The sequence below is a fragment of the Rhinolophus sinicus genome, chromosome 3, assembly GCF_057876585.1.
Source record: "Rhinolophus sinicus isolate RSI-liver-muscle chromosome 3, RSI-T2T, whole genome shotgun sequence".
Classification (NCBI taxonomy): domain Eukaryota; kingdom Metazoa; phylum Chordata; class Mammalia; order Chiroptera; family Rhinolophidae; genus Rhinolophus; species Rhinolophus sinicus.
Window position 1 is genome coordinate 46,316,500 of NC_142503.1, and position 27,555 is coordinate 46,344,054.

General features: G+C 33.1%; 1 protein-coding gene across 1 annotated transcript in view; it reads left to right on the forward strand.

Annotated features, from left to right (window-relative positions):
• Positions 1 to 27,555, forward strand: part of FCHO2 (FCH and mu domain containing endocytic adaptor 2) — a 106,735-nt gene that overhangs the window by 67,415 nt on the left and 11,765 nt on the right. The window contains exons 12-20 of the mRNA XM_088796565.1: positions 3,446 to 3,503; positions 3,779 to 3,954; positions 5,389 to 5,400; positions 5,777 to 5,801; positions 7,335 to 7,377; positions 9,328 to 9,419; positions 14,631 to 14,734; positions 20,056 to 20,185; positions 24,946 to 25,057. Coding sequence (XP_088652691.1) covers positions 3,446 to 3,503; positions 3,779 to 3,954; positions 5,389 to 5,400; positions 5,777 to 5,801; positions 7,335 to 7,377; positions 9,328 to 9,419; positions 14,631 to 14,734; positions 20,056 to 20,185; positions 24,946 to 25,057 — 752 coding nt within the window. The remainder of the gene's footprint in view (positions 1 to 3,445; positions 3,504 to 3,778; positions 3,955 to 5,388; positions 5,401 to 5,776; positions 5,802 to 7,334; positions 7,378 to 9,327; positions 9,420 to 14,630; positions 14,735 to 20,055; positions 20,186 to 24,945; positions 25,058 to 27,555) is intronic.

The following is a 27,555-nucleotide window of genomic DNA, read 5'->3' on the forward strand; positions in this document are numbered from 1 at the left end:
CATTCACTTGATGAAGTAACAGATGTTGTATAGAGTTACATTGCTCTGTGTCTGCTGACATGGAAAGAGCTTTCTAAATATGAAAGCAAGTATGATCTTATAAATAATTGCTGTTTTAAAAATATGAATGTGTGGGTACGGTTGTCCCCTTTCCCCATCCATGTTTTCTCTTTCTGCAGTTTCAATTTCAACTGTGGTCAGAAAATATTGGAAAATTCCAGAAATAAACAATTCAAAAGTTTTAAATTGCATGCCATTCTGAGTAGCACGATGAAATCTCGTGCTGTCTCGTGCTCCTTCCCACCCAGGATGTGAATCATCCCTTTGTCCAGCGTATCCACGCTGTGTATGCTGCCCAGCCATTAGTCCTTAGCAGCCATCTTGGTGATCGGTTTTGACTGTAGCGGTATCCCAGTGCTTGTGTTCAAGTAACCCTATTTTAATTACTAATGCCACATTCACATAACTTGTACTGCAGTATAATGTTATAATTGTTCTATTTTATTATACTTATTATTGTTAATCTCTTTCTGTGCCTAACTTGTAAATTAAACTTTATCATAGGTATATATGTATAGGAAAAAACATATATGTAGTGTTTGGTACTATGTTATTTCAGGCATCCACTGGGGTTTTGGAATGTATCTACCTAGGATAAAGGAGGACTGCCTGTATATGTGCTCTCTTTTTAAAAAAGAAAGAGTTACACGACACTTAATTGGGGTTACCTTTGGAGAGAAGGGTTGCAGTGGTGGTCAGTGGGGAAAGGAGGCTTTCATTTGTGGCTAGCCTCACTAATTACTTACAAAAAAATCAATAGGCCACCTTAGTAGGGAAACTGTTCGTTTTTGGTTTCTTTTTTAAAAGGTCTATGCAAATAAAAAATTTGTTTTGAAGTACTGTATCTTTTGAAAGTTGACCAAGGAAGTTCTTTTCTTTTGGTTTTGGCCAGCTTCCCCATTCCAAACAGAGAGATTGAAAAATACTCCATTGGCTTGGGAGCCCCATCCCAATATACATTTTTTAAACCACTGCCACTATCCACCAAAACTGCCTCTAGGATTGGTGGGTGAAATTAACTACTCTTTTTCGTCTTCATACTGCTTTTGACTCAGTGCTTTGCTCCAGCAGTGTGAGCCTTAATATAGAAATTATGGGTTGAAGGGACCAAGGAGTAAACAGGTAATGTGTTAGTATTTATTAATAACAAGTTTCTATGAATAGTTCTAGTGTTAAAAACCTAGTACACTGAGAATCATTGCTTTTTTTTTTTTAAACTTTTTATTTTGAAAGAGTTTTCAGTATTCAGAAAGTTGTGAGGATAGTAGTACAAAGCAGTCCTGTGTACCTTTCACCCCATTTCTGCAGATGGAGATCCGGAGATCACAACCAGGAGATTGACACTGACACAGTCAAAATAGAGCATTTCTATTACCACAAGCATCTTTTGTGTTGCTTGGTCTTTTACAGCCACTTCCCTTCGATCCCTACCTTCTTAACCTCTGGCAACCACTATATCTTTTCTCCATTTTTATAATTTTGTCATTTCAAGAATGTTATCTAAGTGGAATTACAACATATGTATCTTTTGAGATTGGCTTTTTTACTCAGCACAATTCTCTGGAGATTCATCCAGGTTGTTGTGATTTGAATAGTTAATTCCTTTTTGTTGCTGAATAATATTCTGTGGTATAGATACACCAAAGTTTGTTTAACCATTCACCTGTTGTAGGACATTTAGTTGTTTCCAGTTTTGGGCTATTAGAAATAAGTTTCTTTGAACAGTCATGTACAGGTTTCTGTGTGGATATAATGTCCCTCTCTGACCCTGGTAATTTTCTTTCTGAAGTCTGTTGTACGTAATAGTAAGGCAGTCAACTGTACCTTTTTATTTTTCTTAATGTTTGCATGGTACATTTTCCCATCCTTTTACTTTTGATCTACCTATGTCATTATATTTGAGGTGAGTTTCTTGTAGATAGCATATAGTTACGTTTTTTTAATCCATTCTGCCAATCTCTGTCTTTTGTTATATTTAGACCATTTATATTTAATCTAATTATTGGCATGTCAGGACTTAAGCCTGCCATTTTATTTTTTGTTTTCTGTTTGTTCATTTTCATTTTCTCTTTTTTCCTGATTTCTAGTGTTTTTTTTCCTATAAAGATTAGCAGATATCTATGTTCTTATATTTTTCCTTCTTACTTAAAATGTACTATATATATTCTTTTGTACTTTTTTCAGTTAGTATTTCTTGGATGTCACTTCATATCTGTTCATAGAAACCTTTCTCTTTTTTTTAAATAGCTGTCTAGTACTTTGTTTTGTTTGTGTACCATATTTTATTCAACTATGTTTGGATAGTTAGGTGCTTTCCAATAATTTTGAGTTATAGATAATCTTTGATGAATACCTTTATCGTATATATTTTTACATTGTTGGGGGTGTGTCTTTGGGGTAAATTCCTTGAAATGGAATTCCTGGGTGGAACAGTGAACACATACATACTTTTGTTAGATATTGTTAAATTTCTCTCTGTAGGGATTATACTATGGTAAATCCTCACTTAATCTCGTCGATAGGTTCTACAACTTTAAGTGAAACTACAGAGGGTGCCAAAAATACGTATACACATTTTAAGAAAGGAAAAAACAGCATTAAAATTGTAATACTCAATATATACATACTGATAACAAAAGATGAATACATACCGATAACAAAAAATGAAGTCATGTGTATACATTTTTTTGGCATTCCCTGTATATAAAGAAACCAATTTTACCATAGGCTAATTGATATAAACAGAAGTTTCTGTGGCATCTCATCAGTGTTAAAACAAAAACAACCTTGTTTGAAGACCTGCAGTGTTTTGTATTTATGCCAGCAAGTATAAAAGTACATTTCCCCACAGCTTTTCTAGCAGAGGGTATCTTTTGAATTTTTGCCAGTCTCGTGAATAAGACGTAGTAGTATTTTAATGTAGTTTTAAATTTTTTTTGGTAGCCTTTTATTTCTATTTTCTGTTCTATATTTTTGATATATATTTCCATTTACTTAAGCTGTCAGTCCTCTGATTTCATTGCCTCCCTTCCCTAAACACACACATTCTTGTGCTTTTATTTCTTTACTTGAAAATCAGGGTGAAAGTTTAGTTATCCACAGAACTGCTGTCATTTCTACCCGAACACTTGTTCTCTTCCTTTAAGTGTTTCTCCTGTTTCATTTTGCAGTACTTTTCTATTTCAGACATCTGAAACATGGAGTGTGATTTGAAGTGAATAAATTAAAAGATGTAATTTCTCCACAGTATTATAATTTTATTAACCTGTTGATAGTTGATAAATGATACAGCGCCTCAGTAATAGTCCAATCTATTTTGTTAATCTCTAATATTTTTTGTAGCTGGAGCCATCATTACAGTAAAGTTTTTTTCTTCTTTCCATAGAACATTCCTGATGTAGATGAAGAAGGCTATAGTATAAAACCAGAAGCAAATCAGAATGATATCCTTTTATCATCTGGATATTCTTATGGGTTATGTTGGCATATAAGTAGACTGTTAAAACACAGTAATCTATTTAATAAACAGTCTTCAAATTTGTAATTATAATAAAATATGACTCCATATTCATTTGACATGTTTTTATTAATAAAAGTTGTTACATTTCTGATAAAACCATATTATCTCTTAAAGGTTTTTGTTCTTTTTTATAAATGTGTGAAAAACTTGTTATGCATTCAAATATTTTAAAAACTAAATTTTTTAACTGATACTCACATACCAAAGAGAACCATTTCTACTCATCTAGTGATTCTGATTCTGAAGATGAAGAACCAAAGAAGTATCGGATAGAAATCAAACCTATGCATCCAAATAACTCACATCACACAATGGCTTCCTTGGATGAATTAAAAGTATCTATAGGAAATATAACGCTGTCCCCAGCAATATCTGTAAGTAATGAAATGAGCAAGTTCGTACTCCTTATGTAGGCGTCTTCATTTTTTCTTAAAACCTCATCTACCTGCCTCTGGCTAATTTTAGGAATAATCAAAATTAAAACATCACTTAGCAATAGTTAAGCATGTTATATGAGGAAACATTTAATTTATAATATTTTCTTTTTATTCAGCTTTATTGAGGTATATAGTTTATAGTTTTTATATAGGCAAATGAACTTGTGAGTGTGGCTTAGTTTTGCTTTTTTTTGAAAGTATTTTACAAAGGAACCAAAAAGTAGAAAATCCACTATTTTCACCAGTTGTATTTTATAAATAGTACTGTATATCTCAGGCAGAATTTGGTGAACTGGCAGTATTAATCTTTTCCTTATCTTATTTTAAAGTTTTTGTTCATGTTTTGTGAACTATATGTAAAAAAGGAATTCCTTAAAAATGATTTGAAGATTAAATTATATCTTTGCATTTTTTTTGGTCTTTATAACATTTGTTTTTCCATATTTTTTGTAGAAGGAAAGGCAAAGATAAGAATTCTTAGTGATAGTGATAAATTCCTTAGTTCTAAAATACCATACTTAGTTGCTTTTGAGGGAGGAAAAGAATCATAATACATCTTTCCATTGATGTCACATTCTAAATTCAAAAGTGTTGGGGCAGCTGGATGGCTCAGATAGAGTGCGAGCTCTGAACTACAGGGTTGCTGGTTCGATTCCCACATGGGCCAGTGAGCTGCGCCCTCCACAATTAGATTGGACAATGACTTAGAGCTGATGGGCCCTGGAGAAACACACAGTTCCCCAATATTCCCCAATTAAAAAAAAAAAAGTTAAACTATGGGGTAAAAAGCATGTCTTAGAATGACATTTAGTATATATGTACCATCATAATTGATAATAAAACTGTTCCCCTTGATAATGGAGAATAAAAGTTCTTACAGTTATTATTATTACTTAATTATATATTTTAAATAGTCTATATGTATTTGTTTGGATAAAAGTTTTCTCCTAGTCATGCACTTTTAGAATTTAATTTTAGAAGTATTTTTCCACCATAAAGACAGATTTCTGAGTTTGAGGTTTTATTCTACCATTACTAGTTAACATTAAGACTAACGTCAAGATTAAATTATGGTATATATATGAAGTAGAAAGTTGTGAAGCCATGAAAAATTTTATTGTCTAGGAGCATAACTAATTTAAAATAGTATGTATGTAAATAAAGAAAATCCTAGAGGAATATAGCAAAATGTTAAGCATTTATCTCTGGGGCGTGAGGTCATTGATAGTTTTAAAGTTTCTCTTTTGTGCTCTTCTTTCTTTTCTGTTTGTTAAAAAAGTGGATATGTATTAATTTCATGCTCAGAAAATAATCATAAAATTTTTAAATTCTAAAATTAACAGTCTTTTTTTTCCTTCCATATGCTACTAGAGACACAGCCCAGTAAGTGCAAGATTTTATATTTTTACCTGAGTTAAAAAAAAATCATTGTAATGTTTGAACATTGATTTTCAAAACATTTCTGTTAAATTTTTTAAATTATCAAGTCATAGTAAGTTGCTTTAGATATTAATTTAATATTTAAAAACATTTTATTGAATGTAATGTTAAAGGTACATATATTATTATTCTTTACTATAAAACAAAAAGTACTGAAAGTGTTTTCTGTATATTTTTTTATGTAAATAGAGTTTACAATTGAGCAGATACACTAAAAGCAGTTTAAAATTAGTTTCCCAGTATTAACATTTTACTAAATATTTTATTACCAAATTAAATTATTATTTAATGACACTTAGTGTTTGCATTTCTGTTTTAGGTGCAGCTGAATCAGAATTCATCTAGTAAGTTTGACATTTAAGTTGATTGTTTTACGTCTCTTAAAATTTATCAGGCAATTTGTTAAGCTTGTAGCCTTATATATGTAGTTACAGAAATAATAGTATTTTATCATCATGAGTCTTAACTGACAGGCTTAAAAGGATATTTACTGTGTAACAGAAGATAAGTTATTTACATTATTTCTTTTAACATTGAGATATGCCTTAAATGGCTACAACATTTTTCAGAAATCAGCCAAGCCAGAGTAGCTTCTGATTAAAAATGTCAAACTGTCTCTATCTCATGAGCCGGAAGGTATTTTATAAGTTGAGTTATGTTTTGGTTTACCTATTTTTAAGTCATATCACAATTGCAATTTCTATTATATGGTTTTTAGTATAGCAATTTAATGATATTAAAAACGTTTTTGGGGTATTAACACCTTGCGCAGAATCATGCATTACAATAACAAGGGTTGTAGCAAAAAGAGAATTGAGGCAGTCTACTGAAAAGCTATGCAATTTTGCAAACACAGTGCTTAATAAAAACTTTAACATCAATCCAAAATACTCTAGCTCAATTTAAAAGACCTGTTAAATTCATAATAAATGCCAAACTGAAGTAAGATTTTACTTTTAAAAAGAAATGATGAATAGCTTGATAACCGAGGATGTGAGGAAAATGAGGATAAAGGGAGACTACCAATTTATGGAGATGAGGGCAAAATGCAAAAAGGTGAAGAACAGCACCTTAAGCTCTTTGAGACAGAACAAATGCCAAACTGAGCCAAATGGGACAGTGCAGTGTGAATGGGCATCAGATATAGTGTGGTATTCCTCATCGTTTCCTGCATTTACCCATGTTGATGGATTTTGCATTCATCAGCTATTGCTTGATGATGTAAAACATTAAGGGAAACGTGCTTGTGGTGATACAGGGAAAATTGCTTATGAACCAACATGACTTTTACATTACTGATGCTGCTCCCCTGTGTCCTAGTTGCTTATGAAATGATTCATGTTGCAAATGCACAAGGTAGCAAAACAGACTATCTTATCTTATAGATACTGTTGCTCCAGGTTGTTAGAAAAGTTTTAATTTTTTAAAAATAGGATGTCCTTTAAGAGTTGCTATTTTTAGTCAATAAACGCTAATATTCTTAGAACTTTAAAAATGCTTTAATGATTCATTAGTTAAAATTATTGAGTGATACATAAGTATTAAACATTTGTTCTAATTTTTAAAGTTATAACCCATTTTACTCCTCTGAACAGCAATTTTATTTTAATAAATATAAGTTGATTTAAGTCATTTTTCACCAAAAATGTTAAAGATTTAGCAGAAATTCAGCTATTATTTTAATATTCTTAAGCATAATAGAAAACTTCTTAAAGGCTTATTTTTCTTTTCATAATTGTTTATATTTATGTTATTAATTCCAGAATTTTTAAATTGTTTATAGTAATGAGATGTGTGTGTATTTCTCTATACATTCTTTAAAATATTTATTACTCTAATTATGATTTTTTTCCATAATATTTTAATTTTTTAATTAGGTGAAGAGTTAACAAAGTCAAAGCCATCTGCTACATCCACTGAGTAAGTTCCACGTTTAAAATTTTTAAAAACTATTTAATTTTTTAGAGCAATTTTAGGTTCACAGCAAAATTGAGTGGAGGATACCGAGTTTTTAGATATGCTCTCTGCCCCACATAAATGCTCAGCCTCCCTTACCAGAGTAGTACTTTTGTTTCAATTGATGCACCTACATTGACACATCATTATCACCTAAAATCCATGGTTTACATTTGGTTTTGACAAATGGATATAATGATGTGTCCACCATTATAGTATCATAAAGAATAATTTCACTGCCCTAAAAATCTTATGTCCTCCACCTTTTTATTCTTCCCTCCCTGCTATGTTTATATTTTAAGTATCATTTGTCCTGTTTTCTAGACTTTGTCCTATTGTTTTAGACTTTTTAAAAGAAAAAATATTTTAAGCCAATGTTGCATGGGTCCTTTTTCACTTCAGCATCTATGAATATGAATACTTTCTTTTCATGTTTTTTTTTTTGCATGAGTAAAAGTAGGCTTAATTAATGGATAATTAAATAATAAACGGATAGTTTAAAATTTGATACTTTTGAAGCTAGGCACTAATTGAGCAATAGGGTGGTATTCATTTGATTTATCATTTTTAAAGATAAGTTTTTTAGTGTTTTAAAACGTTGTTTTTAGGAATCATTTATGCAATTGTGAATCTAGGCTTGCTTTATTATACAAAGTGTAGTGTTCATCCATGTAGATGAATGTTGAGGTACTAGATATGTGTTTATAGATAATTGTAACATTTTTATTATATAGTGGGCCTGTTTGCTAAGATTTTGAAAACATATTTTCAAAATAGTGGCAGTTTGATAAATCAGAATGTTCTTTTAATGGGGATTAATCACACTGTTACACCTGAAATGTATACAATTTTTATAATCAGACCTCAGTAAAGCTAATTTTAAAAAAAAAGGAGGGGTGGCAAAGGTCAGGTGCTTCAGGATCCTAGAAATTAGGTATCTTAAAGGGGTTGTGACTAAAATGAAAAAGAGAAACATTCATATAAAAGTTTGTATTAAAGAGCCAGGAGTTGAATCCAGAGAGTAACCAGTGCAGTGAGTTCCAAGAGGTCAGTGGAAGAAAACCTTTGGTGATGCAGCATGCTGAGTTTTTGAAAGTAGAATGTTGATGCTCTTGATGATTTTGCCCATAGTCTTGGGTATCTCTCATAAAAAGACATATATGAATGACCCAAATAATTCACCAGAGTACCTCAGTGGCTGAGGCACTGGATTGCTCAGGGAGATCTCCTTCCCATGCATGATCTATGGCGGTGATCTGATCTTTGAAGTTTGTATCAAGTTGGTCGGCTTACTTCTGCACTTGAGAAGTACTTTTCTAAAAGAAATCCTTTACCCTTTTTCTTTATCTTAGAAAATAAGTATAACCTTATAAAATTTCTATCTGATTTCATATCACTTAAGAAATTTCCTGGGGAGCATTCGAGATCTTGCTGTCCTGCATATGTCCTCAGTTTTGCTCAAATAAACTCATAAAAATTTTCTGAAAAACGTTTTCTGTCCAAGACTGGGGGTTATGTCTGAATGAGCAGCACTGATTGTGTTGTAGAATTAAGTAGCTGTGTGTCCTTAGGCAGCTCATTTAAAGACCCTGTGCTGCTTTCCTTCATTTGTAAAGCTGAAATCATTGTTTCCATTCTGACAGACCCTGCAATTGTTAAAGAGTATAAGTAAGGTGCCATCAGGGGGAATTAATCTTCTCTACTCTCCCCTGCCACAAGATTCTGCTTATAGCAGTTAACAAATACTGGTTTAATGAATTTGTTCTTTCTTCATATATTCCACTGGTAGAATATCCAACTTTTGAATCATATATATTGAGCTATTAACAATTCTCTGAAATAATAAGTGACTAGATTTTTATACTAATAAAATATTCCTTTGTTGAAATCCTTGTTTTTTAAAACTTATGGTAGGAAAGGGACCAGTGATTTACTAGCTTGGGACCCCCTGTTTGGACCATCTCTTGATTCAGCTTCAGCTTCACTAGCTTCATCATCATCATCAGGTAAATATATATCTACATATATAGTTTTTAAACTGAAGAATGCAGTCGTTACTTTTTCCTAATTGATTTGTTCATCACTTGTGTGTTGTACTTAACTTGTGCTCAGTTCATATTTCCAGATAAAAGTGATTTTATAGTGGTTTTGTTAACTTAGCTTAAAGATCCTATGGCTTACACAATAAAAATTTATCAAACATCAACTTTTTTCATTTATGTATTTACTTCTTGGCATCATTCCCATATTGATGCCCAAATAATTCTTATTGTTTATATATAAAATTCAGCTGCATAGATGTGCATTAATGTAGCCAGTCCTTTCTTGAATATTTAAGTTGCATCTAATTTTCTAGCATTATGAACATCCATGAATATAACAAATTTTGTGCACATTTCATAATATTCTTATAATAATTTATCAATATAAGATGCGCATTAATGTAGCCAGTCGTTTCTTGATGAATATTTAAGTTGCATCTAATTTTCTAGCATTACGAACATCCATGAATATAACAAATTTTGTGCACATCTCATAATATTCTTATAATTTATCAATATAAGATTTATGAGTCACAAGATATGCTCATTGATACTTATTATCAAACTGCTTTCCAAAAAGGTTTTAGCACTTCCCAAGCAATATCTGAAAGGACTTGCATGCTTTGCAGTTGTTTTGGCAAGAATATATTAAATTTCTCTTTTCTTCATAATATAAAATCCCATTTGCCAGCAACCAAAGCAGGGATCAAAAATGCATGTTTAATAAAACCATGCTTGTTCAAAGCAAGAAAATAAAATCACTTTATCTTTAAGCTTCTCCCCTGGGATTTCAGAAATACTATATAGTATTTGGGGTTAAGGAAGTGCTGGAATGATGGAGAAAGAACTTTAATTGATCAAGTTTCCTGCTATGCCACTCTGCTCGGAGCTCCGCACATGTTATTTAATTTCACCTCATTAACTGCCATGAAGTTATTTTTATTGTCCCAATTTTATAGGTGAAAAAAGTAAAGCTCAGAGACAATCAGGAACTTTTCTAAGATCATATAACTAGGAAATGATTAAGAATAAATTCAAACCTGGATCTAACTAATTCTAAAATCTTTCGCACTCTAGCAGATTTACAAAAGAATAAGCCTTGTTGAAACATTTTACTATTAATAATAAAATAAACACTAGTATTTAAAGTTACACTGTTTAGAAACTAATATTTTAAAAAGAAATTTTAATTGGATTTTAGGCAACCTTAACCTAAAACAATTTGGACTTTTGAAGGGAAGATTATCTGTACCTAATACTTGTAAAACAGCAAGAAACAGTCAATAGGTACTTGAACATATTCTGAAGTTTTCATTATAACCTTTCTCAATGGGCACTGGTGACTATTTAGTTTTATCAAACTAACCTTACTAATAGATGGTATAAGGAAAGTAACCGTACAAGAAAAATAGAAGTTGTTTTTTTTTGTTTAGTAAGAATGTCAGGTGGTGTTTTGTATTTAGAATGAAGAGGATACTGAGCAGTGTTTTTCAATTTTGTTAATAGTCTTTTATGAATTATTGTTTCAAATTTTTAATAAAAATTTTCACTTTGGTTTCACAGGCTTTAGTAGTATTTGTTAACTCTGCTCTTTGTTTCTCATTTCCTTTAGCACAGTCTCTTCCTTTTCAAAAAAGTTCTCTCTTTTCCTCTTGCTACCTGTTTAAAGAATGTTTCACTCTTATCACTTACAATTTCAGGTAAAAAGTGATACATTTTTATTCAGTGGTCATTTGATGTTTAGTAGCTAGGATGTAATAAAACATTTATTAACCTTTTGCTAGTTTTTAAATTCACTTTGGTATGTATTTTTAACCTTCCTATATAGTCTGAAAAATAATGTCATAAATTATTTTGCCCTTCAAAGAATATTAGTGATGTTGAAGAGATAATTATTGTTATACAGTGATTATTATTAAGTCTTCCCTTGAACAGAATTATTGATCAAAATGATGAATATATTATTGTGATTCTTCTGTTTTGTTAGACTGGCCCTAAGTGAAATTGTGAAATAAGTATTTTGTCTTAAATTTTCTTCCACCTCTTACTGTAATGCACTTCTTTCCCATCCTAACATCTCCTCCTCACGTACCCATTTTCATATTTTAGCGAGGTCCACGTTGTCAGATTAGTCCCTACTCTCTTTTATCCTTTCAAAATCTTAATTCATTGGTGACCTCATCTTAGCTAAAAAAAAAAATAAGAAAATAATTCCAACCAATCGGTTAATAACTGGTATGTTAAGCCTTCCAGCTTTGGTATATGTTTGAAAATGATGCTTAGAGCTTGGCACAGAAGTAGTTTCAGTTGCTTCTTCTACCACGTAGACTATAAATAAACATTTATATATATTTAAATTTAATCAGGCTGGTTTTCTTATATTAACTCCAACACTGATTTAGTGCATATTACTTCCTATGACAGTTTTATCACCAGTCAGGAACTTTGTTGAATAACACATATACACAGCACCATCACTTGAACACCTTATAGACTGTTAGACCCTTACAGACTGTGAGAGTTAACTTTTGCTCTCTGAGAAAACAGGAATGACTCTGGCTTTATGTGTTTTTGGAACTTTAATTTTACTCATATGTGTTTAAAGTTTGTTATGCTCATACTTATTTTCCTCAGTTAATATAAAGTTTGAGTTCATGCCCTTGTTCCACATATTATTAAATTTTTCTAGTTTTGCGTAATTAAAATAATATTAACCTGAAACAAGATAACTGTTTGGCTATAGAGATTTATATTTTAGTTCTAGAAATTTCCTGTTGCTTTTAGTTTTCAGTTTTTCTTTTTTTCAGCTGACCTTAAAGAGCAGACTAGGAACTCTGCTTTCTCTCCCACTGATTTGTCTGGGTGTATGATAATTGAATCTTTACTTGAAACCAGGTCAGATTCTAGGTCAAAAAGCCCATCACTAGACTTTTCCATTAACCCCCTCTATGCTGTCCTGCTGTAACAGTGAACACACATAAGTTTTGTTTTGCTTCATGGTTGCGAAGTCAGTGCATTTCCTTTATTGATGAACTTGTTACAAGTTCATCTCTTCCGTGGAGCTCAGACAGCATTCCAGAGATTGTATTGGAAAGCTGAAAATACCTTCAGGTTTCCTGATGCTTTGGAGGAGAGATCTTCCAACAGCAGAATCTCTGAGGATCAAAGTCATCTTTGCGATAATATCATGGCCTGAAAATTACTGACAGAAGAAGCTGACAATGCTGCTGATTTTTCTTCTGCATCGTCATCATTGCTTCTGGATTTTATATTAGTATCTGTCATTGTTCAGATAAAGAATGGTGTGGGAAACGTGCATTGTCTGTCTATTCCTCTTAGGTAATGTCACAGGCTAGATCTAGATTAGGTCTTATCTCCTATATTTTTATACTTTACAGGTCACTTTCTATTCCTTGGAATACTGCGTCTAATACACATTTCTTGGCAATGAGCTCTATCATCAGTACCATTACCACCACTACCAAAAAAAACACAACTAAGACACTTAAGTTTGTAAACAATTGTGGTAATGCCCTTCAGAGACTTCTAGAAGCAGCACCTAATTGACATATTCAGGTGGATTCATTTATAATATATAAATTTATTGTTAATTTATAATTATTAGATTCATTTGTAAACAGTGGTGTTACTGTTGTGTTATTGCCTTTCCTCAAAAGGCAATTTATGATTGTTTGAAGGAGCTGACTTAATACTTCTAGGTTTTGTTTCGAGTCAATCTAAACGCCATTTGGACATGCCACTTGATCAGTAATGAGGTTTCAGGTGTAAATGTCTCTATTATATTAAGCTCTCTCACACATTTGAAATAATTTGAGTATTGGTCAGTGCTGGTTTTATTGATAATGAACATATCTTTAAATATGTCATGCATAGCACAGGGAAGTGTTGTGGTCCTTAGGTTGGTGCCCATTTCTTCCAATGTACAGCTCGAGGTAGGAGTGCAGCATGCAAGAACGCATGCTGACTGGACAAAGGCAGCAGCCTAAGAAACTAGATTTATTGCCAGCTTTCTACTGTTTTCTGCAAGCAACCTAAACTCTGCTTTCATCTTTGATCCCTTCATATAATATGATTTCTAAATGGTTTCATAACCCCCATGTCATTTACTTTCACTCCTATTGACTACCTTCCTACACCTTCATGGTCCTCCATTCCTCCATTGCTGACCAAGGGTCCTCAGCTTTTCTGTTGGTTTCCTCATGTATATACTTAGGCCCATTCGTGTATTTTTATCTTTGTACATCTGTAAACTTAACGGAACTTACTGAAATATATTTCTCCCCATCAATATTATATTCCTCAGTCTCTCTGAATTATAGGTCCATCTTTTAGAATGTACCAAAGGCATTTAAAAATTATTTAAAGATGATTTAAATATGTACTTCCATTCTTTACTCTTGCTTTGATTATGCTAATACATTTGTGACTTCTGATGATGTACACTTGCATTCCATTCATTAATTTCTACCACACGAGATTTATTTTTAGTTAGGAATACCGAGGTTAGTATTTCTGATTTATAAAATTTCAAAATTTGCAAATGGTGTTGAAAAATAGTGAATACTAAATTTACATAGGATTTAGGGAAAGTTAAGATATTATTTTCACACTTAACAAAAATAAGAGTGATTTAGGGAAATGTTTTTAGTAAAGATATTTGTAATACTTTTAATTATCACAAAAATGTTACAGTGTTATTTAACTTAAAAGTCAAATTACAGTAAAGGTAAGTGTTTTATTTAGAGTTCATGTTATTCTGAAGGTGTTTCAAAGTCTCACTCTTCCTTTACTGTCTGTAAAGTAGATGTATGGGCAATAAACTAAAGACCTTAGGCATTAAATTGTACATTTATACCAGCTAATTTATCAGATTTAATTCTTATATGTATAAATAATTGAAACAGGAATACAATTTGTCAGTTTTATTGAAAATTTAATGATTTTTCTTTCCAGGAATAATATTGGTAGCTTCAAAAAAAAAACCTATTTGATTGATAGGTTCCCACTATTTCACCAAATATCTATACTTACATTTTTTTAAAAACTCCTGAAAAATGAGCTTTGAATCCTAACAGTTCCTCTATAATAGAATGTCTTTATGTAAGGATTGCTGCATACTAATGATTCTCTTCACATTTTCTTTTCCCCTACCAGCCAGGCCCACAACTCCTCTCTCTGTAGGCACCATTGTCCCACCTCCACGGCCTGCTTCCAGACCAAAGCTTACTTCAGGCAAACTCAGCGGGATAAATGAAATAGTATGTACTCAGGTGTTCTTTTTTTAAATTGTAACTTTTAAGATGCAAATGATATCTCTGTATATGCCCCTGTAGAGATAAATGTTTGGAATTTTCTGCTCGACTCTTCGAAGTACAGAAAAGTTATCCCAAACAACACTTCCTTCACTCCCCCATATTACCTCAGTGATTATACCTGTGGAGTAGGACATTGTTCAGTAGAAAAGAGATTTTCTGAGAAAGTTAGCACATTATAAAAATACTATTCAGTACCCATTGTTTCACAATTGAGGAGAACTTTTTCTATAGTTCTGCTTAAAGTCAAATATTAACCTTTTCACTGCAACATTCATCTATGGTTGAATGATATTTCCATGCCACTGACTGTGGTGTTTGACTTTACCCCACGAGCTCAGTGTTCCAGAAAGGAAGTTTAGGAAAGCAGATGTACATTTTTCTATATTTTTGTGTTTTTCAAGAATGAATAACAATAGGAAATTTTTATACTTTAAAGTAATCATTTACTTTAATAAAATGTAGCACCTTAACTGTATTTGCTTAAAAAGATACATACTGTAATTATTTTTGACACATTTTAGAGAACAAACTTGAAATGAATTAACACAGTGAAAAGGTTAAGGACGAAATGGTGGCCTGTTCTTAGGTGTTGGAGGTATATGCTGCCAGGAGAGTCATGGAGGGCATCTAGTCCAGCTTTCTTTGTTTTATACATAAGGAAACTGGAATTTACTTCATTGACTTGTATATATTTAGTACATATTTCTGTATTAAAAACAAAAGTGTTGGTCTTCAAAAGTTGTCAGATATTAAAAGAAACTTTATGGGTTCTATTCAGACTGAGGCTGTCACAAACGAGTCTTTGCCTCTGATCTATTCTGCTTTGCTTTATCTTTCACACTAATTGCCAGTTTAATTGCCAGAATTAAATTTCTGAAAGTTGAGCTTAATCTTTTCCCCAGGATATCGATCTCCAGTGGTTCCCCATAATTCATGTGGTTGAATGTTTTAGCTGAATATACAAGGCTCTTGCCACCTGCATTACCAGACTAACTGTACAACTTTCTCCTCTTTATAACCTAACTTCCAGACACTTAAAACTTTCTACTCTTCCCAAACCCACCATGCCCTTTTGTACATCCATGTCTTCTTACTATGCTCCCTCTATCTGAAATGCCCTTCAGTCCTCTTTAAGACCTGGCTAAATATCACCAAAGCCCTCTTTGATCATTACTTCTCCCCCAGGGGATTTAATCATCCTCTTCCTTATACTCATATACTTTGCTTATATTCTCTTAGTGCACAAATCACACTGTATGTCTCTTCTCCGCCCCCTCCCCTCACCAGCCATACTTTCTCTGTATGTGTTCATCTCACTACACTATGCCTTAGCCAATTTCATATCCTTAATACTTGGCATAATGCCTCTCACTTGGTACATAGTTAGAAAATGTTTCATGAATGAAAAGACTTGAGCACTAAGTGTTGAAATGGTGACATCTTTCTTTTAACCCCACCCCCTCATCCCAATGAACAGACTTTGTGGAAGTGAAATGAAAGACTAATACAAGCTGCCACGGAGATGGTTATTATTTCAGTAATATAAAAATTACTACATCTTATTAACATGGGTGTTTTCCTGATTACAAAAGCAGTGCATAATCATGTTGTAAAATTTAGAAAATAGAGAAAACACAGAAAGCACATAAAAATTCCTCCTATATTTTACCACCTAACATTTTTATATATCTCCTTTCATTATTTTTTGAATGCATAAGTATTTATTTACACAGAGTCAGTAAAATATAGATGTTAAAAGCACAAGTTTATTCGCCACTAATTACCTAAGCAGCATTGGGCAAGTTATTTATTTGGAGTCTCAGTTTCCTTATAGGTAAAATGACTATAATGATAACAGGTTATTGTGATACTTAAATAAGTTAATATATGTAAAACACTTAAAACATTGTCAAGTGCAAGTAATTATTCAAAAGTTAGGTACTATGAATGGTATATGTATATTTTTAAAAGGTCATATCTTACATATTTATTTTTTGTTCACTTGAAAATATTTTAGGCATGTCTTTCTATATCATGAATTATTCCATAGTTTTCAGACTTCTTTAAAGTGGTAGAATCCTTTGTCAAATAATCTTGTAAGTCTATTAATTAAGTAAAAGTGGGACTTTTGTAGTTGAATCCTTCACATCACCCTTCTCTCCCTGCCCAGCCTTGAGAGCCTTGTGGAAACCACTCTCTGAGGGCTTCAGGGACACTATTTGAAGTGCTGCAGAGCATAAATACTGTATTTTTTATACCACTATCAACATTAAAATTCCAAAAGTTTTTAGAAATTTATTTGACATTCAGTTTATTTCCAAGTTTTCATTATAAAGTTTCTTAATGAATATTCTTATGTTTACTTCTTTGCAGAAATGATTTCCTTAGTAAAACTTTAAAAGTGAAATCCATGAGCTAAAAAATGGTATGCACTTTTCTAAGACCCCTGGTGATTATTGCTGTATTACCCACAGAAAGGTTGTGCTGATTTGAATTCTCTGTAGCTGTACACTGAAGTGCCCTTTTCCTTGCATGCTTGTGTGTGCATTTTTCTGAAAGGGTCTATAACCACACCCCTACCGAGACCCCCTCATTGTTCTAGAACAGTGGTTCTCAAAGTGTGGTCCCAAGACCAGCATCATTAGCATCACTTGGGAACTTGGTAGAAATTCAGTTTCTCTGGCTCCACCCCATACAATCAGAAATTCTGGGGAGTGGCTCAGCAACTGTGTTTTAACAAGCCCTCCAAGTGATTCTGATGGGTGCTGTTTGAGAACCACTGTTCTTAAGCAGCGCTGTCCAATAGAAATATAATGCAAGCAACACCTATAATTTTAAAGTTTCTAGTAGCCACATTGAAAAACTAAAAACAGTGAGATTCATATATTTTCTTTTACTCCATATATAGAAAATTTCAATTTAACATGTAATCAGTATAAAAATTATTGAGACTTTACATTCTTTTTGTGTATGCTAAGTCTTCACAATCCACTGCGTATTCTACAGTTCATCTCAAATTTGGACTAGCCCACATTGCAGGTGTTAGTAGCTACAGTACTAGACAGTGCCATTCTAAAACAAGAGAAAACTGCTTAAGAAAAGAGCTGTATTTGCCTTTTCCTAAAAAATTACAAAATGCACATTCTAAGTTGTGAAAATGCAGACCCATTATATTGGTCATGAGGCCATGTTGACACAGGCGACATGTCCCCCACAGTAATTGATTTCAAGACTTTTCCAAGCTTGTAGGTTTCACATCGGCTGTTGAATTGAATATTTGTTTTGCCTCATGTCCTGTACTGCCCCCATCTGTATATACATACACACACAACTGTATTTTCCATAATAATGAGTCATCAAAAGCCATTCTCTGGAACTAATAGTTTTAAAGTAGTTAATGGAGGATAGGGGGGTTACTAATTGTAAAACACTTTGGGCAGTACTTTCTAATTTTTGTAAAAGTGTGTACCTATAAGTTTATGTTCATGCAAAGAAGAGTTGACTAATTTTAGTGTATGAATGCTTAACAAGGTTTTTGTTTTTAGCTTTTGTTTTTCAAGTCCCTCAAATAACCAAGGACAGGAACAGTGTCTTTTTTGTTCTCTGCTTTGTATCTAGTACGTAACCCATGGCCTGACACATAGTAGGCACGAAATACTGTATTTGCTTAATACTTCTATAAGCAGAAAAAGGTTATTTTTAATTAAGCTAAATATGCCTTATTTTAAAAGTGAAACACCTCAGGAAGTATTGCTACTGTATTCCTGGAACAATTAGGAATTTGGAACGAAAAAAATTCATTCACCAAGGTAAAAGATAAATGAATTGGTGTTATTTTTCATATTTGTTTTTATGTTTAAGTAGAAAAGTAGGAAGATAGTAGGATTAACATTTTCTCAAACTTCTGTATGGTGTTAACTTTCTCAGTAAGGACTTATTAAAACAAATTACAAAGGAAAATGTGGACAGATCTGTAAACACCAAAAGTAAAGGGCAGGCAATTTTTTTTTTTTTTTTTTTTTTTTTTAACCTCAGAGCACCCTTTGGATGCAGTTTAAAAAAAAAAAACCAAACAGGATGGGAACCAGAACTGGATCCAGGATAGATCCCCAGAAGAATTTCCCCAAACAAGGTGGATTTAGTATACAAAATGCCATAGCAAAAAATGAGGCAATCTAGTGCTGAGTCCAGGCATAGCTAGTTGGCAGAGGAGCAGTCAGTGGAAGCGTGGGCATGGCATGCCTCTTTCTCCTAAGTGCAGATACAAACTGCACTGCCATGGGTGAATGTCAGGATGAGTTTTCCATCAGTGTTAAGTCTAAGGGCAGGCAATATTTAGGGAGAAAATATTGGTAGCAAATAAAGCAAAGGGTTAGTGAAAGCTCAGGTAATAAATACTAAGACCTCCAAAAACTAAATCGGACAAAGATAATACAGAGGGTGCCAAAAAAATGTGTATACATTTTAAGAAAGGAAAAAAACTGTATTAAAACTGTAATACAATAAATAAGCATTCATTTGATTAACACCATCTTTTGAGAGAACCTCATACTATACCTTGCTTCTGTAATTCAATTGAACTTTGTAAAGTAATACATAGATAACATCATCTTAAAATGTGTACATTTTTTGGCACCCCCAGTACATACAGCTCATAAAAGGGAAAATGCAAATTTTATTTTTATCAAATTAGCTAAAAGTTTAAAAAATTGTTTTCTTTCCCTCTTCTGAGGTTCATCCATTCATTGCTAGCAAGGATACAGAGAAATGTTTTCTTGTATTCTTAGGCAGTAGGCTAAGGTCAGTAATCCTTTTGGGAAGCAGTTTGGCAATATGTATGAAAAGCTTTCATACTGTTTAATCATTAACTTCTTAGAATCTATCTTAAGCACACCTTTTGAAATACAGAAAATGTTTTATGTACAAAGATTCTCTTGACAGCGTTAGTTTATTTATTTTCTTCTGGATGAACTTTTTTTTAAATTAATTTATTTTTATTAGTTTCAGGTGCACAGAACAAAGTAATACTTAGATGTTTATCATAAATATCCCTCACACTGTGACAGCGTTATTTTAGAATAGCCTTTTCAGCTTTTAATACATTCCCAAAAATTATTTAACCTATGGCATCTCTAATTTTGAATTATAACTTACACAATCAATTTGGTTTAGTATATTAAAATGAAACTTACCTGATACCTAAAAATCTTTTCTGGTAACAGGAATTATTTTACCATTTTGATAAACAACTTTTTGTTTTTAAGCCCAGGCCATTCAGCCCACCTGTAACTGCCAATACCAGCCCACCTCCCGCCGCTCCTTTAGCGCGGGCAGAAAGTTCTTCCTCTATCTCATCTTCTGCTTCATTAAGTGCTGCCAATACTCCAACAGTAGGTAAGTGATTATCATTGGTTACATGTGAAAGTTAAAATCCAAAATATGATCAGGCCGAGTTTGTTGTTTGTTTTTTTGTTATTTTGTTTTTTTGTTTTTTTGTTGTTTGTTTTTTAATGGGATGGTGATGAAATTTTTGGTTTTCTGGAAACACACCTGGCATGATGAAACAAGCCACATTTTTCTTTTCTTCTTTTACAGTTTATATTATCTGAACAGGAGAATTTTACCCATGGTTAGCACTGTTAAGAATGCATCAAATGTATAAACTATTTACCAATAAAAATACTGTAGTTGAAGGCAAAATATAATGTACGCCTTTCTACTGTGGCCTGATACTTGCATTCCTAAGAAAGTTTGTGTTTTAAAAACAATTGATTCAATGAAAGAAAAGGGTTTTATGCTTGCAATGAATTACATTTTTCTACAAGAACTCAAATCATAAAGAATTAAAAGTAGATATTAGGGTATAGTTATACAAACCTAAACCTCACCGAAAAAATTCAGTATTACATCTAGATTTTGCTCAGAGTTTTTTCTGTCATCACCTGTATTCAATTCTTCCTACAAATTCTTACTACCTTTCTCACCCACTGTTAGTATGGTAAACAAAGCACAAAGCCACTTAAAGCAGCTGTGTTTCAGGAGCAACAACTTCCTACCAGAATTATAACAGTTCCCATTGCTGTGCTTCTAAGTAATAATAGGTTTATCCTTGATAATGTAAATCACTGATTTGTATTAACTCAGCATAATTCATTAGTGCTCAAGGTGTGGCCCCCTGACCTGCAGCATCTGTCTGCATCACCTGGAAACTTACTAGAAATAGACCTTTTAAATCAGAAACTCTGGGAGTGGGGCTCGCAATCCTTGAACAGACCTTCCAGGTAATTATGATGCATGCTAAGTTTGAGAATCGCAGCCCTAATTAAGCTGATTTAATTATATATAATTTTATGTGTCAAAACTCACAGGATAAATGCATCTTGTGTGTATGACCATTGTAAAAATGGCATAAGTAATAAAGGTTCAATGAGAAAAAATGATTTCTAAATTTCTAAACATGTTACCAATCTTATTTTATATACCTTTATGAACACAGTATTTTTCCCATCTTTTAACTTCATGTAAACACAACATGTCTAATAAGTTTGTCTTTTTGTTTGTTGTAAGAGCACTTCATTATTTTTTGTTTGTATATGTGGTTTTTTAAATTTTTGTTTCTGCAGAATCTACATTTTAGTCATAAAAAACAGATGGGTCCTATTAGAAATAAGGCAGGTGGTCTAAACCAAAATTAGCTTTGTACATATGTTTTTAGTTTGAGCCAATGTGGGCAATAGGAGAACCACAAGTAGGTGACAGTGATGACACAGGCAGGCAGATGTATGTGGATTTGTACAACAAAGGTTCTTTAAATCTACCTAAAAAATTCTTTATTATGCATATTCAGCTCTTTGTTTAGATATAAATTTTTGATTCCTCTTGTTTCTTGAAAGAATTTTCTTTTCCTGCAATATTTTGTTTTATTTAAATATGATAGAAGATGATAATTTGATTGGGACACTCTCTGAAATTGAAAAGCACTGTGAGACTTCACAAGGTATTGTATTGAAAGCAAATATATGTGTTAACTAATGATCCTAAAGTGTATCTAAAATACTTTAATTTTTCCTTTTCCAGCAATGTATTGTGTCTCAGAAATCAAGAATAACTCTAAGGTTTAACTATCTCAATTTTGTACTAATTATATCCAGTTGCTGTAGAGACTCCATTGATATCAAATCCCCAATTATAAAATAGTGTTTTTGCATTACCTTCCGTCTCCCTGCTTTTCTCTCAACATTGAGAAATATCAGTAAATCTTAACTCTAAATTTATGAGAACCAGAGATAAAGTGATTATAAAAGAAGCAGAAAGACTGTGTCAGTTAAAAAAAATGACAATACCTAAACTACCAGAGGAAAGGCTATCATATGAAAACCATTCATATAGTGAGCTGAAGTTAGAGGCACAGAGGTAGGAAATAGTTGGGAGTGACCCTTTGTTTTTTACTCCTGAGCCAAAAGGAATTTCACAAAAATGTCCGTTGACTGTAATGGGAAGGTACCCCTTACTTACCCTCAATGCTATATATAGTCTGCATTTTCAAAACATACAATTGTTTAAATATGGAGCAATTAAACCAAAATTGAAATGTATACTATCCTTATAAAGAATACAAAGAATTTTTTATTTCTAGAAAATGATTCATTCGTCATATAAATTTGGACTTTTTTAAGGACTTAAGTACATATTTCCTGTGTCAAACATTTTTTTATAGTATGTGTATGCAATATAATCTTGAAAGGAATAGGAAATACAAACGGGGATATGCCAAAATGGTCAGTGGATTTTGAAATTTTTGCCTAATTTTCAGTACTTTTCTCTACTTGCCAATATTTGAATAGTGGGCCTAACAGTTTATGAGGAAACTATTTCAAGAACTCTCATTTTATATGCCCAAATTGGATAATTGAAAAGAATAACTTTGTAGGTTTATTTTGATTTTCTATGTGAAAGCAGTAGCAGACATTAATGTTACCCCTGACTGTGTGTACACACCCAAATGTGTAGGTTATTTAATGGAAAAAACTAATTGCGTATTTAAGAAACTATGATTTTCTTTAGTAAAAGATTATAGCCTTCATCTTGCTCTGAAAATATGCTTTCCTGAATTTCTAATGACCCTTTAGTTTAGAACAATAATTTTTTCAAAAAGCTGATTGAATTTAGATTTACAGTGAAATTTCCCTAGTACACAAACAGGTATTTGCATAGTTGTAATCAGTGAATTTATACTTAGTCTGCCTTTTTCACATAACATTTTCTTACACACGTCCCCTAAACTCCTGACACTTGGTCAGGCCCTTATCTTTCACGTACACCATTCTCACCTGATCTAAACTGGAATCCCTGCCACCAGCTAATTTTCTCTGTGGTCCAGAATCTACCTTGTGTTCAGTGTGATCTTACTAAAAGAAAAACCTAATCATGTTCCTCTTAAACATTTCCAGTAGTTTTTAGAGCCAAAATGATGAAGTTAAAGGTTCTCCATGCCCTGTTCTGGGTCATAAACACTTCTTCAGGCTCATTTTCATGTTCTTGCATCAGTCCATCCCATCCCTTACCAACAAACTGTGCTCCTGCTTTGCAAAACCACGTTCAAAAAGGCAACATTTTTTTCATGCCTCCTCAGCAAAGTGTCTGGCACATATTAGGGGCTAGTAAAGTAGCTGTTGTGATTTTTGTGAATAAATTTTTATATTGAGTTTTTAATTTTCATATGAAATTTTAAGTTGTCTTGTTTGGGGTGGGGGTTACTTTTCCCAGTAGCCTAGAAACAGCAGTTCTTGTTCCCATGTATTTTTAGTCACTGAGCTATTTTTCTAACTCTACAGAACCTTCTAAATCAAAATTCCTTCAAAAGTTTCAAATACCACAAACTCTTCCTGGCCTCTAAACCTCACAAAAACATGTTTTTCACTATTTGTAGGATGTCAGGTTTAGTTGTAAGGCCGAGAAAGCCAATACTGATTTTTGTCCGAATTAATCCTCCAGGTATCTCAAAAGTAACTCAGTCCTTCACTATAGGTAATCTGCAATAAAAATATCTAATGCCTATGAACATTGTGCAACATTTATATATCAAAAGCATACATTCAAATTTCAGTGATGTATGCTTATCTAGGTTATTCATTGTTTAAATAAAATGAATTATAATTATTCTGTTGATTTATTTTTACAAATTGCATCACCTACCGTGTTTCCCCGAAAATAAGACCGGATTTTATGTTAACGTTTGCTCCAAAAGATGCATTAGGGCTTATAGTCAGGGGATGTTATCCTGAAAAACATGCTAGGGCTTATTTTCCAGTTAGGTCTTATTTTCGGGGAAACACGGTTTTATATATTAAATGAGACACTCCACTCTCCAATCAGTAGCAATAGTGGTGAGGCATAAATGGGAAGAGTATATCTGGGAAAAGGGGGGAAAAAAGAACCCCTTCACTATTTTGAAGGGGTTTTTCTATTATGAAGTAAACCAGATTATTTATGTGAAAAAAGAAAAAACCCAAAACCTGAACACATGCATGGATTTAAATTTGTTTACATTATATTCTTTTAAAACAGTATGCTTTATTATGATTTGACTTAAAGGTGTCTTATCTGAATGAACTTTATGTCAGGAATGTTATTTATTGAGGCAAGGTAATGTGGGAATATAATACAAGCATTAGACAAATAAGAGGTAAGAGAACTATAAGAATGAGTAGTATATGAAACATTACACTGCTCAGTTAGAAATAGCTAATGGATAGAAGTAGTTTAAACACAAAAATCCATTTAATGCACTGACCTATATGATTGGTAGAACCTGAAATAATTTAGTATTTTAATGATTTTTGAAGCGATATTTTGGTAATTTTAGCTCTTCAGGTGAAGGGCTTTTTCCTTCTGACATTCCTTAACCCAACCCTTCTGTGTTATTACATTTAAAAGAAGAATCACTGTGATATGTTTTCCTAATTTTTTTGTCTTTTGTATTATGTTCCAATTTGTTGTATGCTATATTTTTTAACCTCCAAATTTATACTTGGGGCATCATTGAAACCAGTAATAGAGTTATTTGTGAAAAGCTAACATTGTGAAACTACCTGTCTTGGTATTTGATAAATGTCTTTCTGTAGGATTTAACAAATGAAATGTATGTGTTCTAGGTGTGTCACGAGGTCCCAGCCCGGTCAGCCTTGGAAATCAGGACACTTTACCTGTGGCAATTGCCCTTACAGAATCTGTCAATGCATACTTTAAAGGAGCAGATCCCACCAAGTTAGTTTTAAAAAGACTCTGTGTGTGTGTGTGTGTGTGTGTGTGTGTGTGTGTTAGGGGTGGCGAAGGCTTGGTGGTAAATTTTTAAGAGTTATATTTGATTCTGTAGATTAGGATTTTCATTACTTCTTTACCTGCCTTTTGCAATCAGACACAGTCATATAGGGATTGTCTTTCAAATTTAAAAGTCACTATAACCAGCAGTAGTGATGGCTTTTTCCCCAGGTTATTTACATTCTTGTTCAGGCTTTTTGACCACAATGACATCAGTTGCCTTACGTATCTACTGAGCAGGATGATTTAGATGGGGCTAGAAAGAACTCTGAATCTTGGACCAATAGATGTCTTTGGCAAAAGTGTGACATTTGCAAGAGACACCTAGAATACATGTTGAATATGAGAAAAATGATTGGTTTAACCTCCTTATTTTAAGAAAATGTTTGAGTGAATGACCACCATTGCTTTTCATGCAACATTATTCATTCAACATACGTCCATTCATTCATCAAATATTTGAGTGCTTCCTATGTATAAGACTCTGTTATGAATTTGCATTTTTGGGAAAGAAATAGTTTCTTTGATTAATTAGTTTTCTCTCATAATAATGCAAGCTCAGGAGAGAACTTGGTTTTGTTTACTAAAGTATCCTCAGCACTTAAAGTCTTGCACATAGTACACACTCAAATACTAGATGACTGAATGTATACTGAATGAGTAATGTTATGCAAAGTAGGGTCATTGATATATGCTATGAAGAAAAATAGACCATGGTGAGGGGATGGAGAATTACAATGGACAGCTACTATTTTAGATAGAATGATCAGAGAAAACCTTTTGGAGGTTAATGTAAACAGATGTTTGAAGGACATCGAGGAGTAAGTCACACAAGTACCTGAGAGAAGAGCATTCCAGTGAGTGTACGGGACTGAGGTAGAAGCATGCTTGGCATAGTCAGGAAACAGCAAGAACCACGTATGTCACTAGTAGAAGTAAGCAAGGAGGAGCACAGTCAAAGAGAAACCCGTAGAGGGACCAGATCAGGTTGGGCATTGTAGACAATAAGAAGTTTGGAATTAATTTAAGTGAGGTGCAAAGGCAGTGGAGGCTTTTAAGCAGAGGAGTGATGAGGTTACTCATGTTTTTGAAAGAGCACTGTGGCTGCTACATAAGAGAATAAACTGGAGGGCGCCAGAGTAGATGCAGAGAGAGTTAACCACAGAAGTCCAGGGAAGAGATGACGGTGACTTCTGTATCGGTATTAGCAGATGAGATGGTGAGTAGTAATGCGATTCTCAATATGTTTTGAAAACAATTATCAAGATTTGCTGAGAGAGTAGATTGCTAAGTGTGAAGTACTTATTAAGACAACTTAGTGAGATTGTAGAGTTGATAGTTGAATTCATGATTCTGAAGTTCAAGACATAGGTTCAAGCTAGAGATAAAATACTTGGTAGTCATTAATTTGTATATAATAACTTAAAGCCAGGGGCCTTAGAGAGTAGAGAAGAGATCTGACGAGAACTAAGTCCTGGTCTCCACAGTTTAGGAAACAGGAAGATAAGAATGATCCAGCAAAAGAGTTTGAGACAGCAAGCAGCAAGAGAGGTGAGGAAAGAACCAGCAGAGCAGTGTCCTAGAAACTGATTGAATAAATCCTTTCATGAAGGAAGGCATGCAGCTGTACCTGATGCTGCTTGACAGGTCAAGAAAAAGTGACCATTGGCAATTTGGAAGTCATTGGTTGCCTTCACAAGAACAATTTTAGTAGAGTGGTGGAGACAAAAGCCTGCTAGGAGGGAGTTGAGGAGCAGGAGATGATGCAAATAATAGTCTCCATTTGCTCTCTCCAAATATAGTTAACTCTTTCAGGATGTTTTGCTCCAAGTGGAAGCAGAGAAATAGGGTAACAGGAGAGATGATAGAATCAAAGGAGACTTTTATTAATTTTGGTGTTTAAGATTAGATTCGTTTTAGCATGTCTGTGTTGGGAAAAATCCAGTATTTATGGGAAAAAATTGAACCCGCAGGAAAGAGAGGGGACAGTTGCATGAGTGAAGTCCTTTGTTACAGGAGCTTCAGTGCAAAAGTGATGGGATTGGCCTTATGTGCATAGACTGATTGATCATCAGAGTCAAGTAGGTTAGGAGTTTTGTAGTGAGAGTTATGAGAAGGTTCTTATTTCCTCAGTAAAATTTAAAGTAAACTCATTGGTTGTGAGTATGGGGTGGGAATATTGCAGGTTAGAGGGAATAAGGTTGAAGTTATGAAAAGAACTAGGGAATGTAGTAGAGTTGTCAGGTAAGATGACCAAAGTATTGAAAGGATTATCTGTGTGGATATTGAAATCACTGAAAATATAATGGTCTATCACTATACTACTACTCCACACACTGGGTCAGAAGCTAAAATTTTCAGAAAATGAAAAGGGAATGTTAAAGATGACTTGGAAGGGATGAGCTAGTGAGTAGTATAATTCAGTGGTATGAGTTTCAAAAGAA